At 33.1% G+C, this 17,583-nt stretch overlaps 3 protein-coding genes and 1 pseudogene across 6 annotated transcripts; 2 read left to right on the forward strand and 2 right to left on the reverse strand.

Moving 5' to 3' along the window:
• Positions 1-1,923: 1,923 nt before the first annotated feature.
• On the reverse strand, positions 1,924-3,079 carry LOC114190376 (germin-like protein subfamily 1 member 13). 2 transcript variants are annotated; one of them, XM_028079228.2, is made up of 2 exons: positions 2,852-3,079; positions 1,924-2,707 (listed from the first exon to the last, which is right to left on the reverse strand). In XM_028079228.2, exons 1-2 carry the CDS (start codon positions 2,967-2,969, stop codon positions 2,157-2,159), a joined length of 669 nt encoding a protein of 222 aa, XP_027935029.1. In that variant the 5' UTR covers positions 2,970-3,079; the 3' UTR covers positions 1,924-2,156. The 2 variants fall into 2 exon arrangements, with proteins under 2 accessions (XP_027935029.1, XP_027935028.1); XM_028079227.2 differs by having other exon boundaries at positions 2,840-3,079.
• Positions 3,080-4,232: 1,153 nt separating this feature from the next.
• LOC114191904 (U11/U12 small nuclear ribonucleoprotein) lies at positions 4,233-8,580 on the forward strand. 3 transcript variants are annotated; one of them, XM_028081355.2, is made up of 6 exons: positions 4,234-5,406; positions 5,578-5,692; positions 6,314-6,421; positions 6,748-7,442; positions 7,537-8,108; positions 8,228-8,580. In XM_028081355.2, exons 1-4 carry the CDS (start codon positions 4,301-4,303, stop codon positions 7,390-7,392), a joined length of 1,974 nt encoding a protein of 657 aa, XP_027937156.2. In that variant the 5' UTR covers positions 4,234-4,300; the 3' UTR covers positions 7,393-7,442; positions 7,537-8,108; positions 8,228-8,580. The 3 variants fall into 3 exon arrangements, with proteins under 3 accessions (XP_085531543.1, XP_027937156.2, XP_027937155.2); XM_085675417.1 differs by lacking the exon at positions 7,537-8,108 and having other exon boundaries at positions 4,233-5,406; XM_028081354.2 differs by having other exon boundaries at positions 7,537-8,580.
• A 3,533-nt stretch (positions 8,581-12,113) lies between these two features.
• On the forward strand, positions 12,114-13,644 carry LOC114191350 (U-box domain-containing protein 9 pseudogene; annotated as a pseudogene).
• A 2,023-nt stretch (positions 13,645-15,667) lies between these two features.
• Positions 15,668-17,583, reverse strand: LOC114192761 (uncharacterized). The gene is made up of 4 exons (XM_028082572.2): positions 17,285-17,583; positions 17,029-17,208; positions 16,716-16,922; positions 15,668-16,586 (listed from the first exon to the last, which is right to left on the reverse strand). Exons 1-4 carry the CDS (start codon positions 17,288-17,290, stop codon positions 16,524-16,526), a joined length of 456 nt encoding a protein of 151 aa, XP_027938373.2. The 5' UTR covers positions 17,291-17,583; the 3' UTR covers positions 15,668-16,523.

The raw sequence follows: 17,583 nt of genomic DNA on the forward strand, positions 1-17,583 counted from the left end.
GTTGGGTCCACGTGTATTTATAGGGTTATTAATTATGTCTGTTATCCTTATGAACTAGACCAGTGTTTGGATTCTAGATAGGCCTGGGCTTGGCCTAGACCCTGAGTTAACGTATGTGGGTACTAGGGGCCTTATTTGTGGTATTCTAAGTTAGGTGTTATCGGTTTATTACACAGTCCTTTACAGTGGCTGCTTGGGCTGCTATGTTCTACTTGAACGGTTATCGATGTATTATTTTTATTTGTGGGGCTATGCTTAGGCGGTCTTGGCCGTGTACTTGCCTTAATCCGCCTAGGGATAGTACACTAAATATATTTTATCCTATATCTTCACATTTCAAAATATCAATTTTACCCTTTAAAATATAATTATTTATCAAATTTTTGAAAATTGACCGTTATTTTTACAAGTTTTTTACAAAATCGTCTATATTTGTTTCTTCTTTATTTATCAATAGTTATTCTCTCATTTTTTCTGATATATTTCACTTTATTTTAATAAATATAATTTTATTTTATATATTAACTTAATAACATTACAATGTCATCATCTACTAATATAATATCACACAAATTTGTGTACACACATACGTGATAGTGCATGTGTTTATGCTAGTATTAATGAAATGTTTTGGAGAAGTTCTCCAAAATTTTAACATTCACAAACTTGCAAATGTCAGCCAACGTTATTGTATATGTCAATGGAATGTTATGTAGAAGTTTTCCTAAATTTATGACATTTTCGAATTTGAAAATTTCGGCTAACATTATCCAAAAATGATTTCACTTTATTTATTATAGGTTAAACTTTTCATTGTTCTAAAATATTTGTAGTAAAAATGTATCATTGATGTTTTGTTTCTCACTCTTTTTAGAAATTTATTCGAACATCTTTATCTAAAATTCTTTTGGTTAATGAAGAAATAAACAATATGATTTCCAATTGGCTACATTATGTTAGGAAAAGATGTTTAAAAGATTCGAAGATGAACTAGAAAATATTGTTGTTGCTTCAATTAAGGGGGAATGTTGTATGTTGTAATTTACAAACTGTTGTAATAGTTGTATGTCGGTTAACTCTATAAACAAAAGTTACAATTGTTGATAAAAAAAATCATATTTGAAGTGTTCTTGTAAATACTTAGAATGCATAACTCTTGAGTTTATACCTTTTTCCTTTCTCTACCATCACCTAAATCTAAATAAAAAAAATGTAAAAAAAAAGTGATCTATTCTATTCTACAATCCCTGTTTGATTTCCAAATATTATATCGATACAAATTACTCAGAAAGGTAAAATAGTATATGATTATTTTTTAGCATCTATTTGAAATATATTTCAAATAGACGTTGATCGATATTATTTATGAGAATTGTGTCCACAGGTGTACACACATACCTATGACGAATTAATACAATAATATGGATGTTTCACTAACTAATAAATAAAATGTGTACTTTTATGTATATAATGAATAGACTCCAATAAGGTTTGACAAAAAGAAATATTTAAAAAATTCTGGTTAGGATTTCCAATGACGTTTGGACTGAGCAATTTCAATAGCTCAATTAGCAAAAAGAAAAGATGCGAATAATCTCTTAGAATCTCAAATGTGGAAAATCATTTCATTATCCAATGTTATATTATATATATGGCCATATGTTAAATTGTTGACGTCAAGCAGAGAGACTTTAAACTAAGTTAATCTCTGAGACAGTGCTACGATTTTAGGATTTTTGAGGTTGATGGATGCTTCCAGAACATTTATTTATTAATTTATTATTAATAAGAACATGTTCTTTTACATATACACCACCTCATGAATCAAACAAGTAAAAATATACCGACTTCGAATTTAAAAGATCAAAATTTTTCAGTTCAAGTACACTCATTTTTTATTTATGAATAAACTTTCATAAACTATGTTAAATAAAGTTACCCGTCTTTTATTAGACTTGCAATATTGGTATATTAAGGTTCAAATGCACACGAAAACAACTGTGTTACAGACATAATACATAGCTACATGCATTTTATTTAATATTGTATAGTAACTTCTTGAGAGACTTTTGCATGAAAAGCTACACATTTAGAAAATCATTTATCCAAGGTCCTCGAAGGTGATAATAACGATAATGTTTCATGTTCTTCCAACACTAGCTATTGTTGTACCAGAATTGCTTCTGAAGGTAGTCGATAATCTTGACGTCAACTTGAAAAGCTTTGGCGAGAACATCATCAGAGATGGGAGGCTTAGACCCAAACACAGCATTTGCAATAGTGATAACACCAGGGTTTTGGCTGCTAAGAGCAGCAATGGCCACAGCATTTCCATAACCAACGTTTTGCTGGAAGTGAATGAGACCAATGGGGAACACAAACACATCACCTTTGTTCAACACTTTGGTGAATAACCTGTTGTCGTTCTGGTTGGACGCCACAAAACCAACGTAAAGGGTACCTTCCAAAACTACAAGAATCTCTGTTCCTCGAGGGTGCGTGTGGGGAGGGTTCAAACCCTTGGGTGCAAAATCTATGCGAGCCAACGATATGCCAAGTGTGTTCAAACCTAATATTTCATTCACAGTCACCGCTGTCACCTTTGAACCTAACGGATTCGCAGTGTCGCCTGCTCCCAATCCACGATAGAAGAAATCATCAGCATAAGCAAGCTTTGGATCCTTGCAAAACTTTCCATTCACGAACACTGCACATTGAACAAAGCCACCAAATAAGAGACTTTTGTTTTATACATAGACATGTGCAGATTATTCTTGACAGAAAAAAGCTACAAAATTTATATATGTATATATATAATGTTATATATTTATATATATACCGCCATATATACCACCGGTTTTGGTGTCATTGATAGCCACACAGAAATCTTGCAGAGGGCTTGGATCATAAGCAAAGGCAACAGAGGATGCCAAAGCCAATAGAACAACAAGGAACTGAACAACCTTCATTTTTGTTCCTAACTATTGTAAGTGTGAAATATGTAAGAGTTGATGATTTTGCAGCATGGGAAGGTAGGTATTTATAGGGGTTTGTGTGTTTTACAGTTTTCAGGATTAGATAACTATTTGATGGTTGAATCATTCTTAATGACTACCAAGTTTGTTTATCTTAGATTAATATTGCTCCATGACAACTTCAATATTGCCTTGTACAATCGACAGTGTACGTACCCACTACCTGTGCTTCAAATATTAATTTTCTAATGGGAGCTGGTGAATTAGAGACTCAGAGTTGTTGGTTTTGAGAACCGGCGGCTACAATTTTCTGACCATTTTCTAGAACGTGTGCAAGACCTTAACTAGTGCTACACCTCATTGCTTTTATTTGTTTTTGTGCCAAACTCTTTAATTGGTCCTTCGTGTTACCGTTCTGGAGTAAGTGGGGGATAATGGAAATTTTTATAAGGCAAATTTTTCATTAATTTATCTGCTCACAAAGTCTCTGATCTCTATCCGTGAAGTAACTAAGTTGCTTCCTTGATTTTTTTGTTAATTTTCTCACACCACCTAAGGATTTCAAAAGCACAAGTGTTTGAAGATGAATCACTCACACAAGCGACGTATAGGTGAATATGATATGATAGGACTTGTACCGAAAAGAAGAGTTGTTATGAAGCAGGTAATTAAGAAGTTTGATGACAATGACTTTAAAACTAATTGTGTGAATTTATTTTTAGAAACTTGGAATATCCCAATTGAAAGATTGTGATCGTTCTCCAACCCTTTTACTTTCCTATTGCAAAATCACAAAAACATAGCGTGTTTTTATTTTTATCTTTATCCTTATGGACAAATATACGCACTCCCAATATACTTTTGACAAACCATATGTTTTTATTTTTTTACTGTATTGGATGCATTAATGCAAAATGGTCTAATGTATATCTTCTTTAGTATTTTATGTGTACTACTGAGCAACTTAGTAATGATAATGTAAGTTAAGTTCTCAAAACATGACATACATAGTTATCTGAAGATGAAGATAATGGAGGTAATGATGGTGGCATGGATAGTGGAATTCACGATTCCAAATAACTGTTGTTTTAACGTCTGGGAGAGTTAGGATTTAAGAAAACGAAAAGGTTCGCTTTTGGCCCACATACGTGAATGGGCCAGTACATTTTATGTTTTTGGGCCCAAAACCCTCGCTCAGGCCAGTGTATAATGGGCCAGAATTCCAAACAAAAGGCCCTGGTCCTTTACACTGAAAAAGTTGGAATTTGAAGAAGTCCCTGGAATGAGAGTGTGAAAGTGAAGATAGTTTTTGAGGAAGAAGATCGATGAATCCTTCGAGTAACAGCGCTGGTCTTTCTTCAACGCTCTCATCTCTGAAAAACCTAATCGCTCTCTCAAACGACGTTCTCTCTGTAACACCATCCCCACCAACCCTAAACACTAACCTAATACAATGCCCTTTCAGTCCACACCATCTGATTCCTCCACACGCGCTCTTCCTTCACCACCTTCGTTGCCCTTCCTCTCCGCGCCCTCTTCCCGATCTCACTCACTCTCTCACTTACCCACAAACCCTCCACAACTCTCCCTCTGATCAACTCTCTTTCTATCTCCACTCCCTCTCCAACTTCTTCTACCGTGATTGCCCCGCCGTCGTTTCTTTCTCCCCTGCGGACGCCCTCACCAGAACCGCCACCCTCACGCTTCCCGCCTTTTTATCTCTCGAATGCGCCGACACAGATACCCATTCCAACCTAATCCCACTCTCCCACCACGCGCCCATTCTCCCCTCTCACTACTTCTCCATCGCGCGTGAACTCCAGGCCTGGAACGATTTTCCCACCACCTTCTCCAACTCCGTTCTTCGCGCCATTTCAGGTCTCGGAATCGCCAATGAACATCACTTAATGGATTGGATAATAGCGAATTCGCCTAGATACGGCGTCGTTGTCGACACCGCTATGCAGCAGCATATGTTTCTGTTATGTTGTTTGTGTCTCAAGTCGATTATAAGAGAAGCTTCCGTTTCCACGGAAAGCCAAAATGCTCACGTAATTTGCCCCGTTTCGAACCAGGCTTTGACGTGGTTGGCGTATCAGGTTTCGATCCTTTACGGTGCAGCGAACGGGAAGGGTTTTGTTCTTAATTTTCTGAAACATTGTATTACTGTTGGTGCGTCTGTTCTGTTGTTGTTTCCTTTAGAAGACCAAGGTACTTCGAAGCACGAGTCTAAGAATTTAGATAAAGAGAGTGTGGACATGAAGGATGTCAAACCTGCTGCTCCAGTTGCCGAAAAGAAAAATTCCATACTGAATAGGAAGATTTTTGTGTCCCAAGTTGCAGCGGCTGTTGCCGCATTGCACGAGCGATCTTTGTTTGAACAGAAAATTAAGGGATTTTGGTTTTCTCAGCAGCCAAGTAACTATCAGCTGTATGTTTTATTTCCTCTTCACAATTTGAGTATTTCTTTGTCATAAATGCTTCTTTGTTGTGAAAACTATGGGGTATGAGTTGTGTCTTTTGTATTGTTATGATCATTTACAATCAAATAATTGGGATTTTGCGAGCTTAATCTGAATTATATGCAGCTTTATTTCTGCAGGGTTGCTGAGCATTCTTATTTGTCTGAGAAAGCAAATGAGGAGCGGGCAAAACGTCCTGATTATACACCCATAATTGATCATGATGGCATTCATAGGCCACAATCATCTAACCAGGTACTATTAATATTGAATAATTTTCTGTAGAACAAGTTCTGTTCTGGTATTGCGTTTCTTTAGTTTGCCTTAGTAGACAGGTTTTACTCCTTTCTTCACATTTTTTAGCACTTAGAGAACTGGACTTCTTATACCTTATGTCAGGAGAGGTTGGGTTTTAAATGAATCTCAATATCTTAAGGCATTCCTCCGAGACTCTTGGTCGTGGAATATCCTAGGTCCTCCCGGAGAAGAAATAGACTGTTCAATCCACATTCTATATATTTTTCCTACTTGTTATGCGTTTATGACCTTGGAGCAAGTTATTATAAATTTTTGCCAAGTTCCTGCTACGTACGAGACTGTTTGTTTGAGGAAATATTTTCAATTTTGTCGTTGTTTTGCACTTTTAAAACATGAAGTTTGAAATAGTGATAACAGAAAACGGTAATAGAAAATTGTTTGAATTGTTTCTCATGTAAATTTAAACTTCTTATTAAATCAGGAAATAAACGAAAATAAGGTGGCATTTAATAATTAAACACCTTTACATACAGCCCCTAACCCATCCCGGGAGTGAATATTATATTTCCTTTCATTGTACCTGTTATTAAACATGTTTTCTATTTCTATCAATTGTAGGAATCATCTAGAGAAAAGACCCGAGAGGAGTTGATAGCTGAAGAAAGGGATTACAAACGTCGAAGAATGTCTTATCGTGGCAAGAAGACAAATCAATCACCTTTACAGGTTAGAAGTACTGCATTAGTTATTGAAATTTTCTACTTATATTGTTGAATCATAGTAATTTCATGTACTTGGTCATGATTTCATTTTCCAAATGCTCCTTTTCTGTATTAAAGCTGAATAATCTTGTGATCTAGTAATCGTCCCATAATTGTTATAGTTGGTAGCTTGGAGAAACTGTTCTATCAGAGTTGTTGCATACTTGTTTTGGCTTATATGTCATATAACACTATTTAATAATAAATTATCTGAGAGATTTTCATTTTTTTTTTAAATTTAATTCCTTACTTTAAGCTAATTTATACTTAATTTTAAATTCCTTCTGGAAGGTGATGAGGTACATGATAGAGGATTTCATGGAGCAAATCAAGCGGGCTGGGGGTTTTGAGAACCCTGTGAAGATGTCTGAAGAGGGTGGATTGTTTCCATTTAAGCCTCCTGGCCATGACATTTCCATGGAAGCCAGTAATTCAACAAGAGCTAGTATTGACTCACCTGCAGTGACAACAAGCAACCCACGTTATTCTCAGCAACAATCACAGTCTAGCTTTTGCGATGAAAGCAAAGAAATGGATGTTTCATTTTCTAGAGATTACAAACAACTCAAACATGAGCATCATCGAAGCCATCATTACCGAGATGATCAATGGAATGCTGACAGAGGAAAAGATCATAGAGACCGGCCTTCTACAAGTCATGAAAGACACTCAAGTCATAGTAGACCACGTGAGCATAGTAGTCATCAGAACAAACAGGATTACTGCTCAAATAGAAAGAAGCATGATAACTCATCTAGATCGAGGGATAGGCGGCAGAATGACACTCACAGGAGTCATATTTCAGATTCTTTCCCAAATAAGACATTTTCAGACCGATATGATCCTTCAGAATCTCTTGATATATGTGATGATGATATATCCTCTGACGCCAAATATATCAAGTCCGATAAATTTTATGATAAGGAACATTATTAGGTTGGTCTTGGTCAGAACTGTGAAGATACTACACCTCTTGTGGCCTGTGGGTAAGTTATGCTACCTCTTTAAATGTTGTATGCATGTAAATTTGAATGTAAATTGCTACTTTTGACGTGGTTTTTTTTTTGCATAAATTTGCAGTAATAACTTACCAAGCTTCGGCGATTTTGACAATGTATCCTCCTTTGTATCCTTAATTCTGAAAGCACATTTATTTAAGCAAGCTTTACTTGGACTGGTTTATTGATGTTGGTGGTCGCTATTATCACCGTTGTATTTTTTATTTTTCCTCGATAGAAAAGCATTAAAAATGGCAATTATGTCATCCACATTAGATTCATTACATAAGATTTTTTATTTTAATTATCTCATGGTTGTTTTACTTAAACTTAACTACGTAGTTTCTTCAGTACATTGTATTGTGTGTGTGGCTATGTGGCAGTGCTAGGAAAAATGAAACAGTTTGGATAGTGCTTTACTTAGGATGTTGAGTCATTTAACTACAACTAGAGCAATTATATAGTTTATATTATCTAACAGGCATCTGAAATTTTATCTTGTCTTTTTGTAACGTTTTTGTCGTTTTTGTGTCTAACAAAGAAGTGATTGGAGTTGGATTCTGTCTGAACTTGAGCTTTTTTTTGTTTCAACAACTTCCCTGATGTGTTCTCTCCCCGTCATTTGTTCCTAACCTTAGCATAGAATATGGCAAGGTTGGTGAAGGTTGTCGTTATTGAGGCTTTTATTTTTTTGAGAAAATTTGTTGAATATTTTTGCATTATTGAGATCGAAATGCCTTTGTCTCGGCTAATTTCTCATGCTTTGATTCCAGACCAGCTGAAATCAACAGAGTCTTTCACTTTCTTCCTGAATTCCCTCTGCCCTTTTTAGATACTTACTGATTTAAAGAGACAGACTCTTCAATGGGCTTCGTAGGTTTCTTCATTACTTATTGGAAGAGACCCAGCTATGATCGTGTGTCTGCGGTCAATGTGTCCAGATATCAGAAGGTAATTATACTAAGAGTGAGGGAAACAAATATGGCAATGGTGCTGTTTGCATCTTACTGTAAATGGCAACTATCTCTGTTCTATCTGTTTATTCAATTTTTTGTTGCAAAGAGGGCTCCTCGGGCCTTATTTATGTCAAAAGATAGATTCTGAATGATTTGCTTAAGCGGTTAAACGGTTACAATTTATATATATATATATATATATATATATATATATATATATATATATATATATATATATATATATATAGTTAATTAAAAGTGTTTACAATTTGTTCTTAAAATATTTTGCATCTTTTATTATCCTGTACACAATTTTTGACATGGTATTTAAAGAATTAAAAAATTAAAGGAAAAGAAATTAGATTCTTCCATAGTATACATTCAAATTCAAATACTATAACTGAATAAAAATATATAGATTTTTTTTTTTTCAAAAAGAGAAGATGATACCTCAGTTCAAGACTTAGAACTCAAACATTTAGAAACTTGGACTTTCATCCTAATTACTTAAATAGTAGTATCACAATAAAAGTAGGGTCTTTCTTCCTGCATTTCCAAAATTTCTTCTATACCTCCAAACTTTCTTTAAATTCTCAAAAAATCTTTTGATCATTTAAGAAAATCCGGAGACATCATACTTCCAAAATTATGTCGACTCCGAAAGTTAAAATACATTATCGGAAGTCGACTTCTGAAAGTCAAAAATTATTATCGGAAGTCGACTTCTGGAAGTCAAAAATTTTTGGAAATCGACTTTCAAAAGTCAAAAAATATTTTCGGAAGTCGACTTCCGGAAGTCAAAAAACATTTAGAAATTAACTTCCGTAAGTCAAAAAACAAATTTTATTTTGAATATTTTTAATTCTTTTTAAAATTTATATTTTTTAACTTTTAATGATCTTTTTAGTTTATTATTTTATTTATTTTTTATGTTTTCATATTTCTTAATATATATTTTTAATATATATAATTTTATTTTTATTTAATATACTGAAAAATAAATATAAAAATAAAAATAAGTAAAATTAAAATAATATTAAACTTTAAATAAAAAAAAATAAAAAATTTATTCTGCTTTAGATATTATTTATATATGTTATTTTAAATATGATTTTTTAATTCTTTTTTATTTTTATTAAAATTTTAATAAATTATATAAAAAAAAATTTAAATTTAAAAATGTAAAACATATATAGTTGAAAAAATTTTAAAAATTTGATTAAAATTAAATATTTAAATTTTAAACAAAATTAAAAAATTCAAATAAAATATAAAATACAATACACATGAAATATATAAATAAAATAATTATAATAATATCAATAAAATAAATAAAATTAAAAATAAAATTAAAAAATAATTTATATTAAAATAGTAAAACTTTAGTTTTATTATTTTAATTTAAATTATTTTTCAATTTTTTATTTCGTATTTTTATAACATATTTTTATTTTTTAAAGTAATTTTTTTTTAATTTATATGTTTTATAATTTTTAATACGTATTTTAAAATTGACTTAATTATTTTACTTACGGAAGTCGACTTCCGGTAATGTTTTATGATTTTCTGAAGTCGACTTTTGGTAATGATTTTTGACTTCCGGAAGTCGACTTCTGGTGATATATTTTGACTTTCGGAAGTCGACTTCTGGTGATATATTTTGACTTTCAGAAGGCAACTTCCAGTGATATATTTTGATTTCCGGAAGTCATATATTTTGACTTCTGGAAGTCGACATCCGAAGATATTTTTGGGGTGTGATGTCCGTGAATTTTCTTAAATGATCAAAGGATATTTTGAGAATTTAGAGAAATTTTGGATGTGCAGAATAAATGCTTGGAAGTGTAGGAAGAAAGACCCTGAAAGTATACATTGATCATAACCTCCGGGATGTTAAAAGGAAAACTAAAGTATTTTACCGTGCCTTGCACGATTAAATTTTTATGAATTACTTATTATATTAAGAAGTTTAGTTTTAATTATCTTTAAATGGTAACTTTAAAAAATTAAATATAACACAAAATATTTTATGATATTTTTTTATGCTAAATGTAGCAAAATGAGTGTCAATCATTTGCATAGTATATTAATAAATTGTTTTTATGTTAGCTTAATTTGTCGTAGTTATCCTATTTAGGGAGTGAATAATTTTTCAAGTATAAATTTTATAATATGGAGTACATTGAAAATTTAAAATAGAATACAAAATAGTAGGAGAATTTTTTAATCCAAATTTTACATTGTGAAAATGCAAGAATATATATTAGACGTGATACTTGTAAAAAACATTATAGTAAAAATAGCATAACTATAATGCATCTTGTACAATTTAATTAAATGCTGAAAGAGAAAATAATATGAAACAATAATTTTAGTCTTTATAAGTGAATATATATAATTTCTTAGACAAATAGATTCGATCATATTTTAAGTATTGACGTTCAATTTTATTAATAATTGTCGTAAAAGAAATAATTTAAACATTATTTGAAATTTGAACATCAAAAGTGAAAATAAATTTTTCAAGTATAAGCATCTTCAAGTTTGTTTCCTTACATGATTTATTCCACAACGTATTCATTCATTTTTTTTAAAACCAGGATAGTTCCATTATACATCTCGAAAATTGGTCAATAATTATCAACAGCATAATTGAAACTTCGACTTTTAAATTTAAGACGTGATTTCAGATTAAAAAAAAACCGTAATAATGTTAACATACTTTGAAATATGAACATAATCAGATCAGTAAATATTTTTATTTGAGGAATAACCAGAATCTAAGACATAAAAAGTATTGGATTTATAAGTTGATTGAAATAATATTAATAATCTTTCGTGAAATAGAACTTTCTAAAAACACAAATATGTCCTATATATAACCCGTACTTTTAAATAATTATATATATGTAATATAATTGTTTAAAAATATTTCATGTACTTAAAAAATTGTAATATTTTTTTAAATATGATTTAAATATTAAATTAAAAATAATATGTTGGATATATAATATAGATGAACAAAGAAATAATAACATGGGATGTAACTATATAATTTATGATATATGATGTAATTATGTTTACTAAATAATTGATTTAATATATACATGTAAAAACAATATAAAATCCAAGATTAAACATCTTTAGAATACATTTAAATTATTTTTAAAATCATAAAATGTATAGCATCCAGAACTTAAGAGTTTTTTTTTTCGTAGTTAAATAAAGAATTTATAAGCAGTACACGTCTTACAAATTAGCATATGCCTAATGACCAATATTTTACGCTATTTTCCGCAAATGTAATAATAATCAATGACCGTGATATAGGAAAATACTGCTTCATAGTTAAATTGAGAATTTATTTTATTTTTGAGAAAATACTTCGATTGAATATAAAATTAATTAAGTGAACTTAAAAAATAAATTATACAAATATATCTAATTAAAAAGTGATTATATTTTTGAGACCGCAGATTGTAAAAAAGAGTGGCGTTTGAGACTATTGTAGAAAGTGCATAACGGCTTGACTGGTGCAATGCACACGTGTGGAGTGAGATGAGTCCCTATAAAATGACTTCGCTTCCGCACTTATCTTCACTCACATTGTTTCTGATTCTGCTATCAGCATTCATCGAAGTTCGTTGATTCACTCAGTCTCTCACTCTCGTTCTTTCTAGCAAAATCTCATTCTTGTTCTGCAATGGCGGCCTTCACGGTGACGGAGCTGAAGCAAAAGTTGAAGGATGCGATCGAAAGGATCGTGGAAGATGAAGATTACTCCGTTCACACTGCAGACAAAGCTATCCGTGTTCTTTCTGCACTCAAGGATTTGAAGTGCACCGCTTCTACCTCAATCAACGTCGATCTAATGACACCCGTTCCCCCACTATTTCAATGCCCTCTCTCCGGTCACTTGATGACAGATCCTGTTATCTTGACCACTGGACAGGTTTTCTTTCTTTTTCTTTATCATTTTTCCTATTCAAGATTCACTCTTTCTTCATCGCCACGTATCAAGAACCTGTTATACCAAGAAAGGTGTTAAAGAAAGTAGTTGTTATAGGATATATAGGGTTTTCATTATTGATGAATGATGATGGTGCATGCAGACTTTTGATCGTCCAGTCATCCAGAGGTGGCTGAATGAAATCAACGGAGCTAACCCTTGTACCCAACTTGTTCTCAGTCACTGTATTCTCACTCCCAATTTCATGCTCCAAGGCATGATTTCAGAGTGGTGCAGAGAAAACGGAGTTAACCTGCCAAATCCCGTTTTCGACATGTACAACGAACCACTAACCGAGGCACACAGACACCGTTTGCGATCTCTGCTCTTCAAGCTGTCACTGTCACTTCCTGAGCAGAAAGCAGCTGCAAAGGAGCTTCGTGAGTTAGCAAAAAGAATGTCCGCAGTTCGAACAGTCCTCGGGAGCACGCAAATGATTAAGCTTTTGATGCATCCGTTATCATCCGGCACAGCTCCTCCGGACCCCGAACTCCAAGATGATTTGATCGGAACTTTTGTAAACCTCGCAATACACGACACGAACAAGAAGTTGTTGGCAGAAAACGAAAAAGTGGTCTCCTTTCTGATTGATTCGTTGAAATCCGGAGAAGTTCAGACAAGAAGCAATGCAGCTGCAGCTTTTGCGTCGATGGCATCTCTTGATTCGAACAAGCATATAATTGGAAGGGCTGGAGCTATAAAATACTTGGTGGATTTACTTGAAGAGGGAGATCCGTCAGCCATGAAAGATGCTGAATCAGCCTTGTTCAAACTATGCTTTGCTCGTGAAAACATAGGGAGGACCGTGCGAGAAGGGGCAGTGCAGATTATTCTTGGGAAGATCGTTGACCGTATTCTTGTTGATGAGATGTTATCACTGTTGGCACTTCTTGCCACACATACTAATGCCGTGGCAGCGTTGGTGAATCATGGCGGTGTCCGTTTATTGCTTGATATCTTGAGGGATACCACAGTAGAAAGCGTGAAGGAAAACGGTGCTGTAATTCTACATCTAATCTGTTACCATGACAGAGAAAAAAGGGTGGAAATTAAAGAGGAAGAAGTGGCCAACGGCACATTCTCAAAGATTGTTCAAAACGGGTCCTCTAGGGCTAGAAGGAAAGCTAACTCCATCCTTCACTGTCTTGGCATAGGTAAGTCCACTTTGCAAAAGAGTCCGAATTCAAAGTCGGAAAACACTCAGAGTCCAAGCTCTGGTGCATGATCAAATTCTTCTATTTCTTGTTCTCTGAAACTGTATAGTGAAAGTAAGAAAATAAGACTTCTGGGTACAATAATATTGTAACACCACCTTCATTACCAATCATGAATAAATAGATTCATATTTTCTTCTCAAAATGCTTGCCAACTTTTGCAGTTATTGGTTTACTTTGTTGTTAGACATCTAGTTTTTAATTATTTTTGGTACTACATAATTAATTTTGATAGCTTGACACGTTACATATTCTGTCAATGGTGTGTTGAATTGCATTTTGGAAGTTTTTTCACACCCCGCACATAGATTTTTTATGATAAAACAAAATATTAGGGTTGTAAGTATTTAGATAAAAAGGTTTTGAACGAATAGAAGAAGTTATTGACATAAATTATTGCGATAATAAAAGGAATGAATTCATGACGTTGTGCCAACATTGAATGCGATTTTGGTTTCCCTTATAATTTTTATTAAGTTAAAGTCAGCTAGGAATTTTTTTTTATTTTTAATTTCATCCTAATTTAGGGATTATTTAAAATTGATTTAAAATTTGTGAAGTTTTTCTCCGATAAGAAATTAATTTTGACCCAAATTAACACTTTCGAGGTTCAAATTTGTAAAAACAAAGTAAACAATGCGGCCAAGATTCAAGTTAGAATCTTTGTTTTTATTGTATTTAAAAAAAAAAACAAAGAAAGTGCTTATTTCCTTATTCTACCGTTTGTGCTTATTACTCTGCCCAGCTAGCTACTGCCAACCTAGCCCTAACCCTAATTCAGCTACGGTCAGTTGGAGTAAGATGTAATAACATAATATTTAATACATTTTTAATATTTAATGTAAAATTGTATATAATACTACATTATTGTAAAACATAATATTATTTTGTATTTAATGATTTCTTTCATAACATTTATCAAATGAAAATTAGGACTTCCATAAAAATAGTTTACATTTTAGTTTTTCAGAGTTATACATGTCATTTCTTTATAAAGAAAAATTGGTGGTTCAATTAAACTTTTGTCACTGAAGTACGGCTAACTGAAAAAGAAGATAAAAGGAATCCATTAATGTAATAAATTAATTTTGTGTAAATATTGATAAATGTTTCTCTAAAATATTATTAGTAGCTGGTAATATTTTTGTTTTGAAGCATCGGTCATATAGTAATGTGAAAAGGCTAGCTGATAGGATCATCCCTCAACATGTACTGTGTTAGAGTGGACCACCACAGTTACTTGGTTGCCTTCAACCACTCTAATTATATATTATATTAATTTTCACAAATATAAATGGAATAACCGTCAATGTAATTCATTTTTTATTTTATTTATCAAATAAACATAATAAATAAAAGAAGGCTATAATGTAATTCATTTTTAGTTAATTAGTTAAAGAAAAAAATATTAATGAATAGTTATTTAATCATAAAAAATACTAATTATTCTAACTGGGTACTAACTATTTTTATACATTTTGGAAAGTACTTTTTTTATTATTTTGAAATTTACTTTCTGAAAAAAAAAATCTCGTAAAAAATATATATAAAATGAAAGTAAGTTAGTAATATGAGAAGTGTCTCCATATTTTAATTAAAGGTAGAAGTTTAGAGTCCAATAATAGTGAACTCAAAAAACGTTGACTTTATCAGATTGCGGCCCCAAAGTATATCAAAGCCTAAGGACAAATAGAAACTCCTTTATCTTTTAGCAAAATAAAAGGAATATAAAACACCCTTTGAGAAATAGCCTTCACCTTCAGCTAAACAAGACTTGTGAACTATTTAAATTTTTTGTTTGCTTAACTTATTTTTTCCGAGGTTAATATTTCTTTTTAAATATTGTTTATTCATATAATTTGAAACCAACCTGATTTGTAATCAATATTGATATGGAAATTGACTTGCTTACCCTCCAAATTAATATATATTCTGACAAAAAAGTTAACATGCACATACACATATTTATGTATATACATACATATTAAAAAGAAAAGAATTTGAAAAATGTAAATAATTATATCGTAATTTGTTAAGCCACTGACCTAGTACGTGGGTCGTGGATGGATAGCGGTAACTTGAAGAAGCCTGATTAATTTATTTCTGCACGTTTAATACAACTTGTTAAACGATTTTAGTGTTTTTTTTTTCTCTCTCTCTGTTTCTCCCACTTTTACTTTTGGAGGTGTCACTGTTGAAATCCCTTTCTCTGTTTTTGTTGGCAAACATAGAGATCCAAGTTTGGTATTATGGCGCTTCTAGAATGTTGAAGTACGATCCGATGATGTTATTGATGTCGGATCCATATCTAGGTTTACGTTGAAGAGCTGGTGAAGGAGCAACCGTGCTGTTGAAGTCACCATCAATGACGGAGACGGAAGAAGGGCTTACATGCTTCTCCGGTGAAGGGAGTTGGAGATGAGAAGAGAAAGAGGAAAACAAAAACGAAACTACATGTGCGAGGTGATTTCCGACAGTGTGGATGGATATTGTGGTCCACCTAGTCATGCTTCACCGTGTTGTCATGGCTAAGAAAAGATGTTTGCTTGGTGAAAGTGACAATAGATGGAATGAGTAGTTAATGCATGACTGCATCATCCTACCAAAACCAAGAGCATCATTCCAATAAAAGAGACACCACACAACCGTCACCAACAGCTACATTCACTATTACTATTAATTAACGTTAGACATTCTGACATTCATTCACTCCGCTTACAACACGTATCAGAATCATCCTAATCTCACTTCATCCAATGAATTCGAAACTTTATATAATATACCCACTCAAAACATAAATTTAAAAAACCAAAATACATTCGCTTCTTAATCCCTTATTAGAAACCAACACGCATCACTGTCATCCAAACACATTCATAAGAACTCCAGCTTAGCAGTGCTCGTGACACGAAAGCTGTACAAAACACTTGGAAATGAACCCCATAATTTTCTTCTGCAAAACCATGATAAATAAAGTCAAGAAAAGTTTAGTATACAGAATAAGTACTGATATATATTTATATATATGCAACACAAACATGGCATTAACATTAATAAGAAAAAAGAGAGTTTGATGAGACACCCGTTTGTTGGAAGTGTGGAGGAGTTCGGGAGGGATCTTATAGAGATCTTCGTCAACGGGTTTGGGAGTTCGCGGAACGGTGTCGTCTTGTTGCACCTGCATATGCTTCCTTCTTCTATCAGTCTTCCTTGCTTGTTCCTTCACTACGTACACTTTTCCTTTGTTAGCATTCCCATGCGGGCATCTCTTTCCCTTGTTCCTCGTATCCTGCACCACAGTCACAAATTAAGTCAACTCCAACATCCTCAAAAAACGGTTTCATTTCATGGTTTGGCCATATCATGCATGAAGTTGAGGAGGTAATTAAGGAAACCTGTTTGGTATGATTTCGGAGGGGGAGAGGAGGTTTGTGGTGGAGACGAGTTTCAGCGGAGGAAGAGGTGTAACGAAGCAGACGGGGCTGTGTTGTACACTCGAAGTAGCGAGTGATTGGGAAGTCATTGGTTAAATCCCAGTTCCCAAACTCTGGAATGTGTGCGTCTTCCTTCCATTCCTATCACCATGAAGAAGCAATGATTAGTTATAACGATGAGTAGTGACTAAAAAGGAAGGGTACCAAAGAAGCTTACATCCATTTTGTGGAGGTGAGTGAAACCAAAACCAAAGGCAGAAAGAAAGTTGAGAGCAAAAAGGTTTTGATAAAGTGGGGAGGGAGGGTTTCCTAATAAACCTCAGACAGAGGTTCGTGTCTGAAAAGCGAGGGGTGAAGGGAAGGAGTGGAATAATGGTAAAAGCCTTTTTACACGGTTGAATTTATGATTATGACAGAGAATGAAGGGTGCAGTTTGAGGGTGCCAGAGTAGTGACCATAAACCATGTCTATGTAATAAAGGACCTGCCCAGGGCACTGCCGTCACAGACCATTTTT

The sequence above is a fragment of the Vigna unguiculata genome, chromosome 7, assembly GCF_037176805.1.
Source record: "Vigna unguiculata cultivar grain cowpea cultivar isolate G323 ecotype 2 chromosome 7, ASM3717680v1, whole genome shotgun sequence".
In the NCBI taxonomy this organism is placed as follows: domain Eukaryota; kingdom Viridiplantae; phylum Streptophyta; class Magnoliopsida; order Fabales; family Fabaceae; genus Vigna; species Vigna unguiculata.